General features: G+C 38.1%; 1 protein-coding gene across 1 annotated transcript in view; it reads right to left on the bottom strand.

Annotated features, from left to right (window-relative positions):
• EYS (eyes shut homolog) overlaps nucleotides 1–26,946 on the bottom strand; it is a gene marked incomplete at its 5' end in the record, with an annotated part of 1,363,978 nt that overhangs the window by 1,051,351 nt on the left and 285,681 nt on the right. Inside the window, 1 exon segment of the mRNA XM_079781621.1 lies at nucleotides 25,400–25,509. Coding sequence (XP_079637747.1) covers nucleotides 25,400–25,509 — 110 coding nt within the window.

Raw genomic sequence — 26,946 nt, 5'->3', positions numbered from 1 at the left:
TATCATTCACATATTACGCTTTGATTGATTGAACAGCAGACTGGTTGACCAGACACTTAGCATATTAGGCTTTAATTATATAGGATTACACTTGAGACCCAATGCATGAAATTCATGTACTTGGTGGGGGGGTGTCCCTTAGCCAGGCCTGCACCCTCTCACAGTCCAGGAGCCCTGGGGGAATGTTCATCTGACGGCTCAGGCCCACTCTAAGCCATCAATCAGACATCCTTAGTGCTGCCGTGGAGGCAGGAGAGGCTCCCGCCACTGCTGCTGCACTCACCAGCCATGAGCCCGGCTTCTGGTTGAGTGATGCTCCCCCTATGGGAGTGCACTGACCACCAGAGGGCAGCTCCTGCATTGAGCATCTGGCCCCTAGTGGTCAGTGCGCAGCATAGCGACCGGTTGTTCCGCCGTTCGGTCAATTTGCATACTAGCCTTTTATTATATAGGATTATCTATATCATATTAATTTCTTTTTGTAAACCATTTGAGATAAAGTTTAAAATATTATGACACTTTACCTTTAAGTATTTCATTGTGCATTTTGTAACAATAATGTTATTCCTTACACTATCACAGTACAATTATCAAAAGCCTATGTTCACATTTTTCAAAAGTTCCAATAAAATTATTCTAGCTAGTTCAGTCCCACCCCCTGGTCAGATTCAATTCTAAGATTACATCCTGAATTTAATTATGATTATCTTTAATCTAGAATAATCATTTATCCTTTTATGGTCTTTCTGGATCTTGACAGTTTGCAGGTCACAAGGAAGTGATTCTGTAAAATGGCCATCAATTTTGGCTTATCTGATGCCATTTGATTTAAATTCAGGTTTTATGTACCTTTGAAAGAAATATAACAGAGGAGATATAGTGTCCCCAGTGCATCATTTTAGGGGATATTTTAAGTTTTTCCAATATTAGTAATGTTATTTCAATCAAAACTGCCCTAGCCGATTTGGCTCAATGGATAGAGCATCAGCTCATGGACTGAACGGTCCCGGGTTCAATTCAGGTCAAGGGAAGGTACCTCGGTTTCAAGCTTGATCCTTAGCCCTGGTCAGGGCCCATATGGAAGATAACCAATCAATATGTCTCTCTCAGATCAATGTTTCTCTCTCTCCGTCTATCCCCCTCTCCTCACTCTCTCTAAAAATCAGTGGAAAAAATATCCTCAGGTAAGGATTAACAACAACAGTAAAATAACTTATAATTTGTCCCTTTGGATTACATAATTTTTGGAGAATTATTTTGGCATTATGTACACATCCTCTCTCTTATAAATCATTCACCAATTAGTTCTAGTAACCACTGATGATTTTATAACTCTTATATATTACTTTCATATATCTTACCTGATATTCTGACATAATAAACAACTTTTCCTTTATGCTTCTCTAAACACTTGTCAATTTTTCAATTAATTATGTATTTATAGAATAATTGCGGTATCAATTATAATATTGTTCAATTGATTATAAGTCATTCAATTAATTATTTATTTTAATGCTCACTTTTCCAAACAATTTAGCCAGTGGAAGCTTTTTCAAGCTGACCCTTTTGTATTCCCTTGATAAATTCTTTTTTTGTTTGAGTACTTTATTTTTTTTAAAGCATAAGATTGTTATGGTTTACCTTATATTTTCCCTTCCCCAGGCTTAAAACTTGTCTTTTCTCTAAAAAGCCAGGATTCCTTGAAGTAAAGAATGATATTTAGAAATCAAGATCAGTGTGATAAAGTTGCTCAACTATCATATGTATATGTATCTATATACATGTATACATATAAACCTATGCATACACACAAATATTTTTATATCTGTGCATATTCACAGATATACATGCAGACACACATAAATAAGGTTCATATAAATACATGTGATTTCATCTAATTATGCAATACCACTCGGCACATTCTAGTATAGTATAGTATTATATAGTATAGTACAATACAATACAGTATAATAAATGCATGTATGTATATATATAGTTATATTTATGTTTCTCTATTTATTAAAAAACATGAATTCACTCTCATACCTCCAATTTATAGCTAATACCACAGGGTGTCTTTTAGTTATTTTCCTTTCCATATTTAAAAATTTCTTCTCCAACAGTGAGAAATCTAGATGCATTAGTGTTAACATAATTACTAATTAGATTAAAGCTTTCATACACTGAAAAATGTTTTAGGATTACTAACCAAACAACTGCAGAAAGCAAAACTACTAATGAGAAATCTCAGTCTTGTTTTTTGTTAAGATTTAAATAGAGTAAATCTTAAGTAAACATTAGATGGGTTTGGCTCAGTGGATAGGCCGTAGGGCTGCAGACCAAAAGGTCCTGGGTTTGATTCTTGTCAAGGGCAGGTACTTTGGTTGCAGGCTCCTCCTGGGCCCGGGCTCTTGTCAGGGCTCCTGCAGGAGGCAACTAATCAATGTGTTTTTCTCACATCGATGTTTCTGTCTTTCGCTCTGTCTTCTACTCTCCTTTAAAATCGATGGAAAAATATCCTCAGATGAGGATTAACAAAAACTAAACAAAAAAACATTGATGGGTTTTTACAAATGTATACACTATTTAAAACACGTGTATTTCTTTAAGATTTAGAACATTTTCAGTACATCAGAAAATGTGTCCATTTCCTTTCTCAATCTTGGAAACTACCACTTTTCTGATTTTTTTTCTTATTTGATAAATAAGGTAAGTGGAATGTTATAATAAATTCTTCTTTCTGCCTGTCTTTTTTGTTCAGCACTCTTTCTGAGATACTCATGTATATTGATCCTTCCAATTGCTGAGTAATAGAATGTTGCATGTACATATCACTAGTTGTTTCTATATTTTCATTTGGCTTGTTTTTAGGTTTGAGTTACTATGAACACAATTGTTATAAACATGTTTGTAAATGGTATTTGTAGACAAATATTTTTAATTCACTTATATACCTCGGGGTCAATTGTTGCTCTTATATTAGGCATATATTTAATTTTAAAAGTAACTACCAGTTTATCAATTTTTTACATTTTTTCTCTATCAACAAATTTATCTTTCTATCATTAATGTAAGAGAGTTCTAATTACTTCACATTTTCAACAACTTTCTTAATTTTAGATACTTTGGAGGAGTATCCACTTTTAGTTTAATTTTGCTATAAAATGATGATTAATGATGGCAAGAATTTTTTTATTTGCTTATCTTCCTTTATGAATGTTGGTTTCAGTCATTTTTAGTCATTTATTTTTAGTGTTTTGTTGTTTTTATATTATTGAATTACAGTTGGTCTACATACTAGCATATTCTGCTTTTAATTTAGTCAGATGTTTGCATATATTTTCTTTCATGCTTAACTATTTTCTTTCTTTTTAAATATCTACATATATAAAAGGCTAATATGCTAAGTGTCCAATTGTCCAACCTGTTGCTATGACACACACTGACCACCAGGGGACAGACTCTCAACACAGGAGCTGCTCTGATGCACACTGGCCATTTACAGAGAAACAGCACTGTGGACCTGGTGCTGACAAAGCAACACTTGGCTTCCCCCAAGTGGGACAGAGGCCCTGCCACCACCCTGGAGCAACACCCCACCATATTGCAGCTGACGCTGCCAAGACCCCATGGCACAAAATGAGGCCTACAGCCCAGCCCAGCCCTTAGTAGCTGTGGGCGCTGGGTAATGACATCACATAGCAACACCCATCTTCCTCTCCCCAGCAACTAGCCTTCTTACAGTTTCTCCAGCCCAGAAACACGACTTGCTTTATAGCCAGGTGCAAATATTTTACACTTTAACCAAATGTCTGTGAAGCATTTTCCTGCACCTCATTTCATTTGATCCTCACAGAAGTCCTGGAGTAGATAGATAGGAGACTCTGTGGAATCCTACTTTCTTTTCATTAGTCAGAAAATAGAGATTTAGAAAGCTTAGAAACTTGACCCAACTTAAAAGAAGTAAGAAATGTGGACCTTAAAAGGAATTCTTTCTGATTAGAGGATCCTCCTCAGAATAGAAGCGATGGTGGTAAACTGTTCTTGTATATTCAGATCCCTAGCAGAAAATGACTGTTTATTTCAAACTATGCTTTATTTTGTATATGATGTAGTTACCTTAGCTATCCTGCAGTTTCTCACCATGTTTTTCCCCCCTTTTAAAGGCTTATTGTTATATTTAGTAACAGCTTCAAGTGACCAAAAGTCTAAAATCTTTTAATGTCAGTGCCAAAAGCCATAGGGAATTTTGCAGTGACACAATTTTAATCTCTTAACATAAACACAAGATTTTTGAACCATCTTGAGTGTGAAAGCTTTTTTTTTTAATGTCTTGATGTTAAAAGACACCAAGATTGTCATTTTAATTTAAACAGGTAGACACTTTATTATTGAGTTTTCTGTTTTTATAGAAAACTAGTAATTTTTTGCTGACAGATCAGAAAATAAAACAATTACTTTCTATACATTAATTTTTCCATATGGTTTTATAAGAGTTTAGTTGGGATAAGTAGACTAGAAACAAGTTTACTTTCACTTTTATGTGCTTTGCCTCTGGTGGTCCAAGGTTTTTAAATGGATAGTAAACATTGTCTAAAAATACAAGATTTTTGTGTATCCTGTACAACTCTTTGGGTGAGGAAATAATCAGTTCTGTTAGAGTCAACCATGTTTAGGAAATGATCTCTATCTGAACCTCACTATCTTTTAAGGTTATCAGAGACCCAACTTATCTACCTAATAAAAGGGTAACATGCTAATTGACCATACCTTTGTGACGCCCACCAGCCAATCAGGAGTGAGTATGCAAATTAACCCAACAAAGATGGAAGGTTAATTTGCATACTCAGGCACCAAGCGGCTGGGGGTGGGGCAGGATGCTTGCATCATCCCCATGATGGCGACGCAGGTATTCCACACCACCCCAGCCACTCCGGGCCTCTGGGAAGTGTGGGAAGGCAGAAAGGCTGCTCTGGCCAGAGCGAAGCCAGTGCAGGCAGCCAGGGGAAGGAAGGCCCATTCTTGCACGAATCTTTGTGCATCGGGCCTCTAATATTTTTAAAAAACTAAACAGCTGAAAACTTGGAGTATATCTTTAAAAAAAATCTTAAATTCTTTGAAAGCATTAAAGTTAAAATACTTATAAAATAGATTTCTATTACAAAGCACTGACAAATGATGCCATATGCTAACAGCAGGTATTATATTTAAGGTTATTTTATCACAAATCTTTATTTAAAAAAGAAAAGCCAAAGTGAGTAAGAACAAGGTTTAGATTTTATACTTTTCAGCTTTTCATGTCTAAATTTCTTTTACAGACTTAAGTTCCTCATTCAGGTTGTCAAAGTGTCCATCTGATTTTAGATTTGATGTGGATTTTTATTTTATTTTAAAATAAGCCTGCCACCAAAAAAATAACACAACAAAAGAAGTAGCCTGTCAAAATTTGAATACCAATTTCCCTCATGTTCAGTTATATTAAAGTAGCTCAATAAATTCCTAGAGTAGTGTTCTCATTGATAAAGCACATACATGAGAAGACCATCAGCAAAATATAACCAAAATGTACTTTGTTTTTATTTCCTCTAGTAAAGAATTTGCAGGCAACCATATTTAATTTGAATTATCTATGATGGTAAAAAGTCTTAAGAAGGTGGGAAAGTAATTGAGTTTTATAACGCTATTTTCACAATACAAAAATAAGGTTAGATATGCAATCATTCTAATTTTTCAAAATTAGATTCAGACTGCTCCCTATTGTTTGGGTATTAATTTGCACTTAAAGCAAATCTATAGTTGCAGAACAGCTTTAACTAGTCCTAAACTATAAACTGGAAGCCTTTCCACTGGGAAAACACTGATAATTCACATTTGAGTTTCTAGTAGTTATTACAGATTTGGTGGTAATTTAGGTCCCATATAAATGTATTGCACCAGGCTCCAAACTATTCCCACACACACCACATCTAGGGGCATAATCCATCCTCCTGATATGATTATATCATGTCCTTAGAAGGGTTTTTCATCCTTTGTGTAGTTTTAATTTTTCTTGATTATAAAACTTTTCCTTCCCTGAGTCTGGTTAACCTTGTCTCATAGTTAAATAGATAAAGCAGAATGATTGTTTTAGCCTGCTGAAATGTACAAATCTGTGAAACCATGGTTGGCATATGTAAACAAATGAGAATATCTAAGAGGCATATACTGCTGTCAAGGTGTAGTGGACATGTGTTCTGAAGTTTTAAATCTTAACTATATAGTGTTAATGTGATACTATACTGTTTGAGAAAATAGCACTTTCTATTTTATAAGTTGTATGCATAAACATAAGATATGTAATATTTCATTTATAAACTGCCTTCAACACACACACAAAAAAACAGAAAATCACTTCAGGTTTTCTCACTGCACAGAATATAGTCAAACACTGCAGCAGTTAAATATTTTACCCTTTGTTCTCCCTGCATGATTTACAATAATAATCTGCTTCATGTTGATATTACTGCTGACCGGGAATCAAACCCGTGGCCTCTTGGTTCCTGGGTCGATGCTCAACCACTGAGCTACACCCGGCTGGGAAAAAGTTTTATTTCTAATCTGAACCCAATCCTGATGTTTTCAAGGAAGATGACTTTTATGGTCTTAGATGCGAGTATGTATTTTGCATGCAGATGAACTAGAAATCACTATGGTCACATGGCAGACTCTAAAAGACAAAGTAACAATATCTCCTCTCCTTAAGTCTGGATGAGTCCTGTGAATGTTTGCTTAATGTAACACCGCAGAAGTGTCCCTTTGACAATTTCGGACCTAGATCTAAGAGACTGTCAGTTTCTAGTTTCTTCCTCTCGAAATACTTGGCTTAAGAGTAGGTTTTACAGTATCAGCAATAGTGACATTTTTACCAAATACTTTTGTTGTGTGGCACTGCCTTGCTCATTGTAACACTAATGTGGAATTTTTAAGTAACACAAACATTGCAATACCATGACATTTCGATCTGATAACCAAGATGGCTAAGTGACTAATAGGCAGGGGGCATAAATAGTGTGGGTACACTGAATAAAGGAATGATTCACAACCCAGGAGGGATGAAGGAGTGAGAGATTTCATCATACTACTCAGCACAGCATGCAATTTATAATGTATGAATTGTTTATTTCTGGAATTTTCCACTTACCATTTCTACTATAGCTGACTCAGGTAGCTGAAACCATGGAAAGTGAAACCCTGTGTAAGGGACCACTATTCTATTTCCAAATAAGGGTAAATTCTGAGGTACTTAGGGTTAGGATTTCAATATATGAATTTTGGGAGGGCACAATTAAACCCATAACATAACCACTAACTGTCCCCCTCAACTCTTCAGTTTTGACAACCAAAACTATCACTAGACTTTGCCAAATGTCTCCTGCATGGCTCAGCCTATGTGTCTCAGTGGTTGAGCATCGACCCATGGAGCAGGAGGTCAGGGTTCGATTCCAGGTCAGAGCACATTCCAGGGTTGGGCTGGATGCCCATTGGGGAGTGTGCAGGAGGCAGCCGATCAAAGATTCTCTCTCATGATTGATGTTTCTCTTTCTTCCTCTCCCTTCCTCTCTCTGAAATCAATAAAAATATACCATTAAAAAATGCCTCCTGGAGGGAAGGTTAAGGAGAGGTGGGGGAGATAAGAGATCAACCGAAGGACTTGTATGCATGCATATAAGCATAACCAATGGACGCAAAACTCTGGGGGGTGAGGGCATGTATGGGTGTGGGGTGGGGGGGACAATGGTAAGATATGTACACATATAATACCTTAATAAAAAAAAAATAAAAATAAATTTAAAAAAAAAGAATGCCTCCTGGAGGGCCAAATCATCTCTATTTGAGGACCACTACTGTCAAAAGAAAAAAAAAATCATACTTAAAGAAAAAATCTTATTATCCTTGGAACAACATATTGTGAGGAAGCCTAAGCTAAGCATAGGGACACAAGGGTGTCCCAGACCCAGTTGATAAATAGTTGATAAATAGTCAACCAGGCCCAGTTGATAAATAATAAACAAACAAACAAACAAATAAATAAATAAATCTGTCACCACTTTAATATGTATGTACCACTCAGGTCACTATAAATCATGTCCCCTAGATAGAAACTAAACTCTTTTCAGCCACAAATGTCTTGTCCTAATGGAATTAGGCTATCATTATGTACACTAAGTCATATGTAGAAGAGGCTACTTGATCATAATTTCTTGGGGTATTTTTGTGGGTTTTTTGTTTGTTTTTATTTATCTTTGTTTTGTTTTGTTTTAGTGCTTGGGTATAGCTTTTCTTGATTCAGAGATTTACAGATTAAAAAGACAATTTCTCTGCTCACTCATATTGTCCATACACAAAGCTGAGGCAGAGAGAAGAATACTGCAGTGGACACACAAAAGTGGGGAGAGATAGGCAGACAGATAGTAAGGACTGGCCTATAGTACTTCCATGGCCTCTACTCTGCGAGCGGTAAGTAATGGCTCATGTTTACACCTGAGTACTGTTCACAGCTTGCTTGCTGCCAGACTCACATTTTTCTTTGAATTATGCTCCCTCTTCCTTGCAGTGTGAGTTTGGCTGTGTGCTTAAGGTTTTCAGAAGGATTTTTGTCCAGCTGAGGTTGTCCACATGCCTCTGCCTTACACTATTCTGTAGTGTTAACAGAGTATAAAAGCCAAGCTCCCATGCTGTTTCCCCTGAAGCCCAAGTTGACTGATACTATTCCGGATTTGATCATTGCCCCGAGTCCATTTTGAAAATCCTTTTCCAGCTGCAGAGTCTGAAAATAACAATCATATTTATTTTCCAACACAGCAGTCCTGGGTTAAAAATATATTTCTAAAATATGGTTGTAATCATCATTAGCTCATCTCCTTCTCCTATTTTAATGTAGGCCACTAAATGAAGCTATTTGGTAATTTCACCAATTTGCCCTGAAATCCTATATGCCAGGTCTATGAGGTCATTTTTTCTATCTTTCTTATTAACACAGGTGAGAGTTTTGGCAATATTTGGTGAACATATAACAGGGTTCCCATTTCTTCAGCCTCTAACAACAATTTCCTGACTCCTCTTTTAGACATCATTAAAATTACCTCACTTTTCATCCTCTTTCCTAAATCATCCCAATGCAAAACACACACACATATATATATATATATATATATATATATATATATATATATATGTATGTATATGTATATATATATATATATATATATATCCTACCCAATAATAGACATATATGCAAATTGACCATACCTCCGACACACCCACAAGCCATGCCCACCATCCAATCAGAGCAAGTATGCAAATTAACCCAAACCAAGATGGCTACAGCCACAGAGAGCAAGGTTTATTAGGTAACAGAGGAAACCAAGCTTTCCGCCTGCCTTGCCAGGCCTAAGCCTCCACTCAAGCTACAAAGTTTCAATTATAGAAAGTAAACAAATTCAAACAAATGGCGGCAGGATGGAGCTTGAGAGAGCAGGCCAGGGTTGCCGCCGGCAACAGGTGAAGCAAAGCTTTCCACACACCCTGGCCGGGCCCACCCACTTAAGGCAACAAAGTTCCAATTATAACCCCAACAGAAATGGCTGCTGGCCGCAGAGGGAGCCCAAGGCTTGGCTCTGCTCCAGGCTACAAAGTTTCAATTGTAGAAGGAGAATAAATTCCAGATACCAGGGCCTCCACTTGGGTTGCCAGGGGGCATAGCCGGCCTGCAAACCACCACAGGCCCCTCGCTCAGGCCACCCCATGCCCCAAGGGAACCCCCACCTGATCCAGGACACCTTTCAGGGCAAACCAGCTGGCCCCCACCCCTGTACCAGGCCTCTATCCTATCTAATAAAAGAGTAATATGCAGATTGATCATCACTGCAACACACAATATAGCTGCCCCCATGTGGATACAAGATGGCCACCACAAGATTGCCAGCAGGAGAGGGCTGTTGGGAGGCACCTGGCCTACAAGGGAAGGCAGTTGAGAAGGACCAGGCCTGCAAGGGAGGGCAGTTGAGAGGGACCAGGCCTGCAAGGGAGGGCAGTTGGAGGTGATCGACCCTGCAGAAGAGGGCAGTTAGGGGTGACCAGGCCGGCAGAGGAGGGAAGTTGGGGTCAAACAGGCTGGCAGCAGAGTGGTTAGGGGGTGATCAGGCTGGCAGGCAGAAGTGGATAGGGGCAATCAGGAAGGCAGGCAGGCAAGCAGTTGGCAGCCAGCAGTCCTGGATTGTGAGAGGGATCCCATATTGGAGAGGGTATAGGCTGGGCTGAGGGACAACCCCCCTCCTTGCACGAATTTTGTGCACTGGGCCTCTAGTATATATATATATATATATATATATATATATATATATATATATATATATGTATATATATATGTTTTAGTTATGAAAGTACTTCACCTCTAGCTACTAATTTCTGTTTCCATTATTTTTATGCAACTCACACTAATTCACATAAAGACCTACAACAACCATCTATTATTATTTCTCATGGATCTGTGTGTTGACAGGGCATTCCTGCTTCTCTACATGCTGTTGGCTGGAGTTACTGATAAATTGACCTGTTATTATTATGATATTGACTTTCTAGTTCTGACCCTAAATATATTTTTTCTAATATAAATTCAGCTTTATTATATTTTCAGGCTTTTAAGAAAATGGTATACATTTATATTTTTATCATAGTACTTATGCCTTTATATATGCGCATTTCTTGAGACTAAATAAAGTTGGGTCTTGGTTTAATCCAACTGAATGTAAACCTCAGTTGGATTTTTGGTAGCTCATGACATTCAATGTAACTGCTATGGTAAATGCATGTCCCTCATTTGGCTTTTGTTTTCAATTTTTTCTATTTTTTGTTTTGTTTTGTTTTTGTTTCTATATATTTCCTGTTTTCTTTTTGGTTAGTTAAATATTATTTCTTATTTTATTGGTTTTAACTATAGCTATACCTGTTTACTTTTTTAATTGTTGTTGTTTTGTTTGCCATTTGTATTGTCTAGAGTTAATTTTTTCTATTTCACATAAGATATAAAAAAATTACACCCATAGAGTTCCATTTGCTGTATTATTTTTGTCATATGTTAAACTTACTTATATTATACTTACGTTATAAATCCCATAATCGTGTTATAAAGTTTGCTTTAAACAGTGGTACATGCTTTAACCTTTTGCACTCGGATGTCGAGTGTGACTCGACATGGTTAGCATCGGTAGCAGCTCGTATGTCGAATTGTATTGAATGTATCAATAATTTGAAATATAAAAAAATCCAAATAAATAAGTTTGTATGAAAAGAAACTCCAGTTTTTTATTCTACTGCCACGCTTTGTAAAATCTGGGGTATTTAAAAAATTAAATCCCGATTAGAATAAAGGAATCGAGAAAAAAGCAAGCGAGTGCAAAGGGTTAAAGAAATTAAAAGAGGACAATTATATAAAAAAAGGCTAATATGCAAATTGTCCCCTCTATCAGGAGTTTGACCAGGGGCCGGGGCTGGCTGGCCAACTGCCCTCGGCCTCTCCCTCCAGCTGGTTGGACCCCACCCATGCACGAATTCCTGCACCAGGCTTCTAGTATATTATATTACATATATAGTACATTTCCCATTTTCAAGGTTTATGTGTCTTCTTATAAATCAGAGTTTCCATTTGGTATTATTTCCTTTCAGCATGAAGAACTTCCTTCAAGATATCATATAGTGAAGATAGGCTGAGAATGAAGTCTTTCTAGCATTATTTAAATTCCATTCTTATTATTGCCATATTTTGTATTGTCCTTTGATTCTATTTTCTTCCCTGAAGTAATAATACTATTTATTATAGAAGCATGTTAGCATGGCTGAGCTCAAACTCCAAATTCTATCTCATTGGTTTGGAAGCAGCTGGCATTTTTCAGCTCTTCATATTTTCAGTGGTCGTTCTCATTGAAAACATTGGAATTCCCCTACATGTGTGTCATTCAGGCAGAAAAAAAAAATGCAGTTTAAATGAAATCTCTGTGCTCCTCCATATGCTGCTCTCTCCTTCCTGGATGCCTGCCTTCACTTTTCTGCCATTTTGGAAGCCCTTCAGGTTTACTGCCTACTTCTGGTCACCCTTTGAGCCTTAAAATACTTGTTTTTATAATTTGTTCAGAGTTTGCGATTGTAATCTGAAGAATGCCATGTCTATGTGAGATTCCACTGATACCAGAAGCCCTCAGGATTAATCTCTGCCTCTTTGTTTTCTAATTCCTTTATTCCCTTTCACCTCTATGTTTCCCCCACAAACCAATTTCCCATTGCTATGTCTTCCTAAGCTTATCATCTCACCCTTTTCACAATAAGCAATCTTCCATATATTATTTAGGGAATATTTCTTTTACATTCTCGCCTCATTAAAACACTCTCTGTTGTGGTTATATCTTATTACTTTCAGCACTCTACAGGGCAACAATTTTTCCTATATCATTGAAACTTCAGAGTCTAGAAGTGAGACTGGATTTCTCCTCTTACTCACTGACACACAAACAAATAGCATTTTCTCTGCATATCTTCAGTCTGAACAAAGTGGAGTATTTTTCTTCCATTCTTCCTGAAGGTGTTGAGTGAGCTAGGAGGAGAACCCAAGACTGTGTGGATAGAGAGACACTGAGGAGACCCCTGTCTTAGGGAAGATGTGATAATCAGTGAAGGGACACAACAAGCTTGTGGTAATGCACAAGAAAAAGTGAGGAAACGAACATCTTGCGTAGGTATCTTTTCCACTTACTATAGACTAGATTCTCATTTGCCAAACTCAAAAGAAAAATACACATAATAACAGTTTAGTCCTTTGACATAGAGTAGATATGGAAGGGCAAATAGAAGATATCCATATATCCCATGAACCATTGAAAATTTCAGAGGTAAAGATCTTTCTCTTGCCTCACACTCCACCTCTTTAGGCTTCTCTCTCTCTCTCTCTCTCTCTCTCTCTCTCTCTCTCTCTCTCTCTCTCTCTCTCTCTCTCTCTCCTCTTTTAAACCCACCAAATAGTTTCAAGGAATAAAACAGTCTCAATCTTGCTACCTCCACTTTCTCATTTCATCTATATATTTCCTACCTTCCATTCAACACAAACAGGCAACTACTAAACTCCACTGATACTTGTGTTAAGGTCACCAAGTTCTCTTTAATTATTATTTTTGGACCATTTCCACACTGAATTGTACTGGACAGTCCAACAATAGTTGATACTTTCTTACTGTTTCTTTCTTTTGTTCTTTCTGAAACCCTCTCCTCTCCTCTCCTCTCCTCTCCTCTCCTCTCCTCTCCTCTCCTCTCCTCTCCTCTCCTCTCCTCTCCTCTCCTCGCCTTTCCTTTCCTTTCCTGTCTCATTGTGTATTTATTTCTGTGTCTATTCCTTAGATTTTAGTTTCTCTGATCATTATTTCCTTTGACATCCTATATATTTCTTTCTAACTGATATCTTAGCAAACTATACTCCTTTGGGACTCTCCCCTATGCTCCAGATGCACATATTAGGATGATTTAAGGGAGACTTTCACTTTAATAACTTATAGTCTGACAAACTCAGCATGTCTGAAGCTCTGCTGATTTCCCTTTTCATTATACATGCTTCTAATACACATGTAGCCCCAGGGAAATAACTCATTTTTCCACCCTGGGCATCTGAGCATGATTTTTTTTTTCCGTTTACTTCACACATCTGAACATCTTAAAAGACTAACCTGTCTGGTTTATTACCTAAATATTTTCTGAAATCTTCCAATTCCCTCAGCCTCGTTTCCATATCTTTAAATAAGAGCTTGATTATTGTAAACACTTACCTTCTCCTCTACTACCAGTATATAACCCCACCCTTAAAAAAAAAAGACAAAATCAAATTCTATTTTACAGTTTAGGGTGATCTCTCAAAAAATACCTTTGATTATGTGTGCGTGTATTTTTTCAGACCCATTACTTCCTATCACCCCTGGTATTCTTTAGATGACATTTCTGATTTGGACTGTGCTTTATACTCCAACCTCATTGCTCTCAGGTAACTTTGACTACACTGAACACATTTGAGCCTTTTGAATTCCATGCTTTCTTTTTTCCTCTGCTTATCTTCTTTTATTTTATTTTAAATTTCTTTCTGGAACATTCATAGTTCTTAGATATTCATGAAACTTTAGAAATTCATCAACATATAATTTGTTCAATTTGAAGGGAAAAGACCATTTTCTACATGCTGGGAAAGGGATAGTTGCCACAAATGGATTTCTTTGAGAACTCTGAAAAGGACATATAGGGAAAAGGTTAAAAAAGAGTAGAGGACAGGATTCTAAAAAATACCAAAAATATTAAAATATCCTGAAAACCAAGGAAGGCATGAATTTATAAAAACAATAGCAGTGCCATCACTTTCTAACTTTACACAGTTCAAATTATTATAAACACATTGCAAGCCAGTCATTCTTTGTAATTTTCAACTTAATTATAATTTTACCTACATGTTACAGAGTCAAGGGTATATTATCTCCTGTTAATAATGCAAATCAAAAGTGATAAATATAAAATGTAACTTATAGTTAAGTATTTCTCTGAATCTGTCAGACCTATCATTCTATCACTGTATGTATTGAGTTACTGGAATGGGACTAGCTCTATAATGTCTTGCTAATTAAACTCTATAGCATGCTCAATATAATATAATCATATATATATTTAGGGACAATATATTTCACCTAATACACTATTTTTACAGAGTATGTAGTCAAATATAATTATCCATGCAAATGGAGTAGTCTATAGTTTAAAAAGAACAAAGCTAGAGAATGTCAAATTGATAAATACTAGTTCTGATCCATTAATAAGAAATGCACTTAAAATTATATAATTAACGGAAAATTTGACCACAATATTAAATACCTCTGAATTCTAAAAATAGAGAAATAAATAAATAAAAGAAGCAGAAAGACTTTATTCCTATTATAAATACAACAAAGAGATTTACCTATCCTCTACTCAGGTTGCCTTTATTCTTGCTGTCTAAGTGGCCTCAATATCTAAGTATTTATATTGAAATAAAAATAATGATATAATCACCAAGAAGGTGAAAACAGTATGATTGTCAAACCAATATGTATTACATGCTTCCTGTTTTAATTGCAACACAAAAGAAATAGAAAATAGAATTATCAACATCAACTATTAAATTAATAGTTTGTTGTTGTTGTTTTTGGCTAATCCACACCGTAGGATAGTTTTCCCATTGATTTTTAGAATGAGTGGAAGGGAGGGGGAGGAAGAGAGAAAGAGAAACATCTATGTGAGTCACATCGATTGGCTGCCTCGTGCACAAGCCCCAACTGTGCTGGAGATCTAGCCTGCAACCGAGGTACATGCCCTTGACTGGAATGGAGCCTTTGACTCGTCAGTACTTGGGCTGATGCTCTAACCACTGACCAAACTGGCTAGGGCCAAATGAATAGTCTTTTGTTTTAATTGAAGATTTATCATGAACTTTGAGCTATTATTTCATCCAAATTATTTGAGCCCTCCAATATACTTATAAAAATTAACATTTTATCAATATACTTAATTAATATGTAGTTGATTTAATTATTTTTCAAAATATTAGAGATGGTTATCTGTATAATCCAGCCAAAATATTCTGTCCTCCAAGAATGTTAAGATAGGTGTAGAATGACTAGATTGGACCATTTAATTACAGCATCTGTAGCTCCCTGTTGTATGTTAACACAAGACTGACTGAGATGTGGCTTATAAAGGCTGAAAAACTAATTGCTCCATTATTCATACTCTAGTCTTTTTCACTTCTGGGCAGTTAAAAATATGTACTGAAATCTGCTTTTTAATTAAAAGTTCCCATACAGAGTGTCCTAACCAGAAAACAGCATTGTTATTCTGGCTTTCAACACACTTAAGCATTTTATTTTTTCTTTCCTTTCTTTTGAAAACATGTTTAATGGCTAATTAGCATTTCTGCTTTTTTAACTTAATTGCTACACATTTAGGGATAGGTATCATTAAAGCTTTAGCAGATAAGATTTGACTCAAACAATATTTCTATTCTACTTGCACATACATAGCCTTATTAGTTTAAGCACTTATTTATTTATTTATTTTTGAATACTAAACATAGCAAAGCTCTGTTTTCTCTGTATTAGATATTGGAAACTTTGATATTTTAGAAGAGAAACAATTTACTTCTTACCACCAAAATGTAATAGAAATACAAAAACTATTGGTTTAACAATAGTATGTGCAATATCATTCTCTCTCAGGTTCCTTTATTTAGTGAAATTTAATATGCAAAAGTTTCATTTTATGAATTATAGAATCATCAACAGTTTAATTACTAGTAAATATACAATAAAAATTTTAGATTTATCATAGTGTTTGTTTTATGTTTTTGTGTTGTTGGGTTGTTGTTTTGAGAGAGAGAAAATCATTGACTGGCTGCCCATTGTAAGCACCCCAAATGGGGACCAAAGCCACCACCTAGGTATGTGCCTTGACCAGGAATCAAACCCAGAATCTTCTGATATAAGGGAGGATGCTCTAACCAACTGAGCCACACCAGCCAGGGCATAGATATATCAAAGTTTTCTATAGAGAACTCCATTAACTTAATATAGATCAAAGTATTGCTGATGTGTAATAGGCAATTTAAAAGTTGTAGTCATCTTCACCTACTAAAAAAAAACACTTCAAATTCTGAGATTAAGTTTGCCTTTTTACTAGTAAGTGCTTCACTGGTAAGGAGAGCAGTGGCTAAGTCTGTCAGGATCAACTTCTTTTATATGTAGTGTTCATCTTCACCTTTTCTTTACTTTCATTAGAATTCATGGTCATTATGTTTAGAATTTAAAATTGCTGATTGGGCACTGCTAATTGGCACTGATTTTATATATATACTAGAGACGAAATTCGTGCATGGAGGGGGATGTCCCTCAGCCCAGCCTACACCCTCTTCAATCTGGGACCCCTCGAGGGATGTCCAACTGCCCGTTTAGGCCCAATCCCCGTGGGCAGTCAGACATCCCTCTCACAATCCAGGACTGCTGGCTCCCAACTGCTTGCCTGCCTGCCTTCCTGATTGCCCCTAACTGCTTCTGCCTTTCAGCCTGATCGCCCCCTAACCACTCCCCTACCAGCTTGATTGATGCCTAACTGCTCCCCTGCCAGCCTGTTTGTCCCTAACTGCCCTCCCTTGCAGGCCTGGTCCCTCCCAACTGCCCTCCCCTGCTGGCCATCTTGTGGTGGCCATCTTGTGTCCACATGGGGGCAGGATCTTTGACCACATGGGGGCAGCCATCTTGTGTGTTGGAGTGATATTCAATCTGCATATTACTCTTTTATTATATAGGATAGAGGCTTGGTGCATGGGTAGGGGCCAGCTGGTTTGCCCTGAAGGGTGTCCCTGATCAGGGTGGGGGTTCCCTTGGGGTGTTGGGCAGCCTGGGCGAGGGGCCTGTCGTGGTTTACAGGCTGGCCACGCCCCCTGGCGTCCCAAGTGGAGGCCCTGGTATCTGGGATTTATTTCTCTTCTACAATTGAAATTTTGTAGCCTGGAGTGGAGCCAAGCCTCCTGCATGCTCCTTGGTGGCAGCCATTTCTGTTGGGATTTACGTATCTTCTATAATTGAAACTTTGTAGCCTGGAACGGAGGCTAAGGAAGGCCAGGGCTTCAGAAGATTGGCTTCCTCCATCGCCGGGGGCAACCCTAGCCTCCCGCTCTTTCCAGCTCCGTGGCTGCCGCCATTTCTGTTTGGATTTATTTATCTTCTATCATTGAAATTTTGTAGCCTTGAGTGGAGGTCTAGGCTGGCAAGGGCAGGCAGAAAGCTTGGCTTCCTCCATTGCTGGGGAAACCCAACCCTCCCTCCTGCTCTTTTGGCCGTAGCCATCTTGGTTGGGTTTATTTGCATATTCGCTCCTGATTGGCTGGTGGGCGTGGCAGAGGTATGGTCAATTTGCATATTACTCTTTTATTAGATAGGACTAGAGGCCCAGTGCACAGATTCGTGCACATTGAAAGTAAATTGATTAGAAGGTGGCCGGAGCAGGACTGGGTGAGATGGGCTGGACACACCCTGGACCAACCTCCGGTGGCCTCTTCCCAGCCGGCTGCACCTGGGGTGGCACCAGGGCTCAAAGGGCAACTACGGAGTGAGCGGGGTCCCTCTGGCAGGTGGGATTGGGCCAAAACCGGAGGGGTCCCAGAGTGTGAGAGGGCACTCTGCAAAGTTGCTGTCACTCAGCATCTCCTGTGTTGAGTAACCCGTAGTAGTCAGTGGGTGTCATAGCTGTGGCCAGTGGGCTGGTTGCTTAGCCTTTTATATATATAGACTAGAGGCCCAGAGCACAAAATCGTGCACATGTAGGGTCCCTAGGCCTAGCCTGTGATTAGAGCCATGTCCACTACTCCGCAACCTTGCCACCACCCCGCAACTCTCTGCGACGCTGCTTGCCACCACCCTGGGATGTTCCACGATGCTGCTCGCCACCGCCTCCCCAGGACGCTCCTAAATGCTGCCACCGCCCCGCGACCCTCTGCAATGCTGCCGCTGCACCATGAGTCCAGTCCCCAGTTCCACTCCACTTCCACCCAGCCCAGTTCCCATGGTTCCCCATTGCCTATCCAGCGATGGGAGCCTGCGGGCTAGGGGGAGGGACCGAGAGGTGGTCAATGCACCTCATAGTGACTGGTCGATTGGTCACTCTGGTCATGACACCTGGCCTTTTATTATTATAGATACTGGAAGCCCAATGCACAAAAATTCATGCAAGCGTAGGCCTTCCTTCCACCAGCTGTTGACACTGGCTTCCCACCGGCACCCAAGACCCGGACTGCTTCCCTCTTCCAGCCACCTGTAGGCACCTAGGACCCGGCTGCTTCCTTTGGGCTGCCCGCAGGCACCCGGGACCTGGGCTGGCTTCCCTTGGGCTACCTACAGGAACCCAGTACCCAGGCTGGAATCCCTTGGGCTGTGCGCAAGCACTTGGGACCCAGGCTGGCTTCCCTTGGGCTGCCTACAGGCACCCAGGACCTGGGCTGGCTTCCCTCCAGCCCTGGCTTCATCAGGAAGGACATCCAGAATGATGTCTGGAAGAAATCTGGTCTAATTAGCACATTATCCTTTTATTATTATAGATAGTAGAGGCCTGGTGCACGAAATTCATGCACTGGGGGGGTCTCTCAGCCTGTCCTGTGCCCTCTCACAGTCCAGGAGCCCTCGGGGGATGTCTGACTGATGGCTTAGGCCTGCTCTCCACAGGGAGCTCCCCACAGGGAGCAGGCCTAAGCCATCAGTTGGAAATCCTTAGCACTGCCATGGAGGTGGGAGAGGCTCCCACCACCACCACTGAGATCCCCTGCCATGAGCCCAGCTTCTGGCTGAGCGGCGCTCCCCCTGTGGGAGCTCACTGACCACCAGGGGACAGCTCCTGTGTTAAGTGTCTGTCTCCTCGTGGTCAGTGTGTGTCATATGGACCGGTCGTTCCACCGTTCTGTCGATTTGCATATTAGCCTTTTATTACATAGGATATATATATATATATATATATATATATATATATATATATATACACACACACATATATATATATGTGTGTGTGTATATATATATATACATACATACATATATATATACATATATACATACATATATATACACATCCTCTCTAATAAAATGGTAATATGCAAATTAACCATCACTCCGCTACATAAGCCACACCCACCAGCCAAGCCACGCCCACCAGCAGGGCGAATATGCAAATTAACCCCAATCCAAGATGGCTACAGCCAGAGAGAGCAAGGTTTCCCAGGTAACAGAGCAAGCCAAGCTTTCCATAGCCATTGCAGGCCTAAGCCTCCACTCAAGCTACAAAGTTTCAATTATAGAAGGTAAACAAATTCAAACAAATGGCGGCAGAATGGAGCTTGAGAGAGCAGGCCAGTGTTGCCGGCGGCAACAGGGGAAGCAAAGCTTTCTGCACACCCTGGCTGGGCTCACCCGCTTAAGGCTACAAAGTTTCAATTGTAGAAGGTGAATTAACTGCCACAGAAATGGCTGCTGGAGCCCCAGGCTTGGCTCCGCTCCAGGCTACAAAGTTTCAATTGTAGAAGGAAAATAAATTCCAGATACCAGGGCCTCTGCTTGGGTTGCCAGGGGGCGTTGCCAGCCTGCAAACCACCACAGGCCCCTCACTCAAGCCACCCCACACCCCAAGGGAACCCCCACCCTTATCTGTGACACCCTTCAGGGCAAAACAGCTGGCCCCCACCCGTGCACCAGGCCTCTATCCTATCTAATAAAAGAATAATATACAGATTGATCATCACTGCAACACACAATATAGCTGCCCCCATGTGGTCAAAGATCCTGCCCCCATGTGAACACAAGATGGCCACCACAAGATGGCTAGCAGGAGAGGGCAGTTGGGAGGCACCCAGCCTGCAAGGGAGGGCAGTTGTGAGGGACCAGGCTTGCAAGGGAGGGCAGTTGGGAGGCACCCTGCTTGCAAGGGAGGGCAGTTGGAGGTGATCAACCCTGCAGGAGAGGGCAGTTAGGGGTGACCAGGCCAGCAGAGGAGGGAAGTTGGGGGCAAACAGGCTGGCAGGGGAGCAGTTAAGCATCAACCAGGATGGCAGCGGAGTGGTTAGGGGGTGATCAGGCTGGCAGGCAGAAGCGGTTAGGGGCAATCAGGAAGGCAGGCAGGCAAGCAGTTGGAGCCAGCAGTCCTGGATTGTGAGAGGGATGTCCGACTGCCCGTTTAGGCCCGATCCTGGTGGGATCGGGCCTAAACGGGCAGTCGGACATCCCTCCAGGAGTCCCAGATTGGAGAGGGTACAGGCTGGGCTGAGGGACAACCCCCGGCCGGGCACGAATTTCGTGCACCGGGCTTCTAGTATATATATATATATATATACACACACACACACACACACACACACACACACACACACACACACACATTTATTTAGAAAGAATAATAATAACTATATTTGCAAAACATGACCACATACACAATTGTTTTTAGTTCTGGAAGAAAGATGATTAAGTGTACTTAATACCAGGAGAGAGTGTATATGTCTGCATGATTTATAATTTTCTTTTCATTTCATATGTAGAAGAAAATTTTATACATTGAGGCTTTATTTATTTCCATCTATTCCATATGTGAAAATTTATTTTATTTTTTATAATATATTTTATTTATTTTTTTACAGAGAGGAAGGGAGAGGGAAAGAGAGTTAGAAACATAAATGAGAGAGAAACATTGATCAGCTGCCTCTTGCACACCTCCTACTTGGGATGTGCCCACAACCAAGGTACATGCCCTTGACTGGAATTGAACCTGGGACCCTTCAGTCCTCAGGAGGACACTCTATCCACTGAGACAAACTTGGTAGGGCTGGAAAATTTTTTAAAAACCTACTTAGTATATTTTGCATAGCAAGATAAATTAATATTAATTAATAATTTTTGGAAGTGTTGGACATATCGGGCTATAGTATAGGTTGCCCCAGTTAGCAATGACTAGCTCCAATAATAGACTAGTTAATGACAATAGGACTCATTGGGAATGACTGATATTGGGAATATTCTTGTTTTAACTAAAATAGAAAATTGTTATTTTTCTATTTTATAAATATTCAGATATATATGCAATCCATATTTTGCTTTATTTTAAAATTCATTAGGTTTTCTTCAAATAAATCATAATAATTACATCTATCAGGGAAGGTGAAACACATTTTATTTATTAAAATTCTGTGTTCACGGCTGAAAAAATTCCGTTTGTAGTAAATAATAATAATGCCATTTCCTTCAAAAGAAAATACATTTTGATGTTTATTTGCCAGGTTCAGTTTCTAAGAATAGAACACTGAAAGGAGCCTAAGGTAAATTAAAACTAACATTTGCTAACTCCAATGAGGAAAATAGTACTAAGAAATTTATTTTCTGTATTTGTTCTTTAAAAAAATAAATGATTCTACAGATTTCAAAAGAAATATAGCATTAATAAAATTATGTGTACAAGTTATGCTAGTGGAGGATTTATAGTTATAATTCTAGAAACTACAATGCATAAAATACTGTATTATTAAGTTCTACAGAAGTAATTATATAAAGATTTTTCTATTGTCCCCATAAATGGGCTATAAAATCACAGTCTGCTTTTTGGGTAAATTCCTTTCTCTATAGTGTGTTTTAAAAAATTATAACTAGGAATGCACTATAACGGTTGCAAAGGACAACATGTTTGAACAAGTGTATATTCTTAAAGTACTCAAAGCACTATATCTTACACATTCACATATGTGTAATAAGTAATTACACATATTTTAAATTTTCCAAAAACAAGCTCATAAAGTTACTTTTTCCCAATATCCATTTTGATAATGTACTTTTTATTTATATTCCTCACCTGGGAATATGTTTTGAGAAAGAGAGAGAAACACCTATGTGAGAGAGAAACATTGATTGGTTGCCCCCTTTATGCACCCCAACTAGTGATTGAACTACCAATATGGGTATGTGCCTTGACCAGAGATTGAACCTCCAACCTTTAGGTGTATAGAAGGATGCTCCAACCAACTGAGCAACCTGGTCAGGATTCCATAATGTGCTTTAAAATAGGCAGTGACTATATGTAGCCCAAATTTAAGGAGTAAAGAGTCATGTTTCACCTCTGAAGTGCAAACTATCTGCATACATTATTTGAAATTATTCTGTACATAAGGTATATCTATTGTTCCCTAATTTCTTATTGAATCATTTATTTTTTCCAGTGTGAGCTCATGGATGATTATTTTGTGTAATAATTAAACACTAATTTGTATTCTTGCTCAATTTATTCTAGCTTTGGTCATTGGGAGTACCTTCAGTTGGCTCCCGTGTCCCTTGGACATGCAGTCATAATTTTGTTTTTTGATTAATTCCTTGGTTTGTGGTATTACAATATTCTCCACACTTATTTGTACACATGGTGTCCTTGTCTTAGAATTAACTAAATCTCCAAGGAGACCTGATTCCTTTTATTGGAGGATAGCATGGGGGGGAAACAAATCTGGGCATCAGGCAAACGTTATGCTAAGTGAAATAAGTCAATCAGAAAAAACTAAGAACCATGTGATTTCACTCATACATGGGTCATAAAACTGAAACTCATGAGCACAAACAGCAGTGTGATTGTTACAAGAGGAAAGGGGGTGGGAGGAGAAGGGGTCCTAATATATGGTAACAGGAGAAGATTTGACTTTGGGTGGTGGACACACAGTGAAATATACAGATCTTGTAACATATCTGTAATTATAATGCTAGAAACTACAATGCATAAAAACACTGTATCATTCAGCTCTACAGAAGTAATCTATAAAGATTTTTTGAAAAATATTTTAAAAATACACCTATACCTGAAACCTATATCTTTATGTTGACCAATGTCATCCCAATCCTATTTAATAAAAGGCTAATATCAAATTGTCCCCTCCAACGGGAGTTTGACAGGGAGTTCAACCGGGAGTTCGACCAGGGTGCGGGGCTGGCCGGCCAACTGCCTGTAGCTCCTCCCCCTGGCCATGCATGAATTCATGCACCGGGCCTAAGTAAATTTAATAAAAAAGTAAAAAATAAAACAATTTTAAAATTATAATTTAGACTATTCTCTATGTATCTTTACAATTGTATAATTAAATATGTATTATCATCCTACCTAACCAAACATTACATAATATTGTCTATTGTATGGATTTTACATATATGTGTTACAAAATTATTTAAAATTACAATTAAACACTTGATGATTTCTCATTTCTGGCAAACAATGGTATATATACGACATATCTCATTTAATCTCTATTCAACTCAGTGAGGTTGGTGTAGTCTCAACTTCATTTAACAGACAAGAAAACTATAATTTAATGAGATTAAACAGATGTAAAATATTTGAAATTAGGCATGTAATCTTATATTTTTATTAATAATTATAAGAAACTATTTTCTAAGAAAATTAGGTGTAACTTTTAAAAACATCTCACCTGGCCAGTGTTGATAGGTGGTTAGAGCATCAGCCCATGAACCAAAAGGTTGCAGGTTCGATCCCTAGCATTGGTCGGAGTACATGTGGGAGGCAACCTATGATGTGTCTCTCTCACATAGATATTTCTCTCTCTGCCTCTCTCTCTGTTTCTCAGCCCCACCTCCTGCTTTCTCCCTTCCACTCTCTCTTAAAAATCAATGGAAAAAAAATCCTCTGGTGAGGATTAAAAAATATAAAAATAAATAAAATAAACCAAATAGATTATATTTAATTGAAAAGTAAGGTGGTTAATTGTGTAAGTCAAGTTCACTGAACTACTGGGTACCCAGATTAAACCTTTGCCTGTGTGTGTCTGTGAAATTGTTTCTTGATGAGATTAGCATTTGAATCAGTGAACTCAGTAAGGTAGCTTGCTCTCCCAGTATCTTTTGGCATCAGCCAAATTTGAGAGGCTCAGACTAGAAAAAAACGTGAAGGAAGGGACGATTTGCCTTTTCTTGCCTGCTTACTTGAACTGCATTGTTTTTCTTCTGTCCTTCAACTGTGATTTACAACACTGACCTTCCTGGTTTTTAACTTGCAGATGGCAGGAGTGGGACTTCAAATACCCTGTAATTGTGTGACACAATTTCTGAGAGAGAGAGAGAGAGAGAGAGAGAGAGAGAGAGAGAGAGAGAGGATCTCTCATTGCTCCTATTTCTCTGGAGAACCATGACTGCTACAGTTTTAAAAATCTGTGTCTTAGAAAATGATACTAAAGTTTAAAGAAGTATTCAATGATTTTTATATACTAGTACTAGTTTGCACAGTATTTTATCAAATATATATTTTACAAGGCAACCATCTATTTATTTATTTTTGAAAATAATTATAATTTCTTCACTTAAGCTAAAGAAGTATGATCAAAGTTGAAACCCAATAAAAAGTATATGTTAATGGCAATTATATTTTAAACCAAATATAGCTATTTCCAAAAATTAAAAAAATGATTCTATTATAAAACAATTTTATGAGAAATTAAATAATAATAATAGGTATTTTAAACATAAAGTGATAGGTTGCTAATATATTTCTTACTTTTCAGTGTATCATTTGGTTGTAATGGTGGCCTTTTTAATAAAAAACTAAGATAAATTATTATAGTGGATGGAAAAACGAAGCTCATTTAACTCTCCGTAAGAGATAATTGGTTGGTCACTTTAGGAGCTGACTTTAAGAAAATGAAGGACTAATAATGTTGTTGAAAGACTGAAATGAGTTCAGACAAGAGACGGACATGCTTTTTAATTATGTTTGCCTGTCCTTCTCCCTTGGTGATCATTACCTTTAAATGGAGCCACACAGTGGCAGAAGCAATTCCCAGGTTGGTCAATGCAAGTAGCTCCATTCTTGCAGGGATGGAAAGCACACTCATCTGCATCTATCTCACATTTTGTACCTTTGAAAAATAATAAGTTTTAAAAGGAAAGCAGATACCAGATTATAATTCCTAAATTTGTCTAAATCTTTTAGTCTACTTGGGGTGGTATCGGAGACTAAACTCATCAGATAAGAGCACCACATACATTAGTGTCAGAACCCTTTTATTTCACCTTACTAAAAACTGCAACAGCGTCTCTTGAAAGTACATCCTACAAGCTAATCTGAGTAGGTAAGCATTCAAAGTCTGCTGAGATGTGAACTAATTTATATTCTACTTTGGAGTCTAGAGATGGAATAGGAAGTTTCAAGTTATTGGGATGCAAATCAAATGTTAGGCTAAATGAAATTAAAAAGGAACAAAAAAGATATACTACTGAATCAATAACTTCCTGATGTAATTCCCCAGTGCTAAGTGACCTTTACAAGGCACAACTGTCAAAAGTTACTTACCAATAAAGCCAGGGAGACAGGTGCATTTGAATTTATCCATGAGCTCTGTAGATGTAGTGTTATGGAGGCTGGGGGGTAAATCAAATTTCTTTCCATTAATTTCACAAAACAGGCCTACATGGAAAGAAAGAAAAACAGAAATGTCCATTATCTATAGTCTTAATGTTTTCTTTTAACTAGTTCTGCAATGCAGATTTTCCATTAATGCTCCACCTATAATTCTATTGACATAACTACCCTTTCATATCATATCACTTGGATTGTTTCTTAATATGCAAACTGCTAGAAACAGCCTAAATGGACATGGAATTAATTCTTAAGACTGATGACAGCTAATGTTTTTTTGCCAATTTTCAACAAGGATAGACAAATTTACACATTATACTTACAAACAAGATAAATGGAAATTTTCTTAATAGTCTTAATTTTTTTCTCTAAAATAGTTAAATGAATATGGGCTGGGGAAAATTAATGTAATATACATCTAAATAGGAAAAATCATACCTAACTAAATAGAAAATCTATTTTTATTACCATTATACTATATAATAAAGAGGTAATATGCAAATGGTCATTACACCGTGATGTGTAGCAACCAAACAGCAGGAGGGCAGTGCAGTGAGCTAGGAGCAAGGAGAGCTACAGGAGGGCGGGGCAGTGAGCTATGAGCGGCAGTGGGCCGGATTTGTGCACAGGGCTACTAGTCATTAATAAAATGATATATTAAGAGAAAATATGACATTAGAACACCAGGTTAAACTGAAGAAAAAAGGTGTAAACAAAAAATAATATGAGTCTATAATACTTTGTTTAAACCTTAACAATATTTATTTGGTAATTTTTCTTATGGATGAACTTTGTGAAGGGAAAAAAGGCACATTTAAAACTGTGTGTGTGTTTTTTTAGTAGATGGGGATATAGCAAAAGTGATCTCTTCAAAAGAACCTTATTTTTGCTCTCTGTCATACAATTTTAAGAAATTACTTTGAGTTTTTGTTG

This window comes from Cnephaeus nilssonii, assembly GCF_951640355.1.
Source record: "Cnephaeus nilssonii genome assembly, chromosome: 9".
Taxonomy (NCBI): domain Eukaryota; kingdom Metazoa; phylum Chordata; class Mammalia; order Chiroptera; family Vespertilionidae; genus Cnephaeus; species Cnephaeus nilssonii.
Note: the sequence above shows the minus strand (reverse complement) of the source record. Positions and strands in the feature narration are given on the sequence as shown.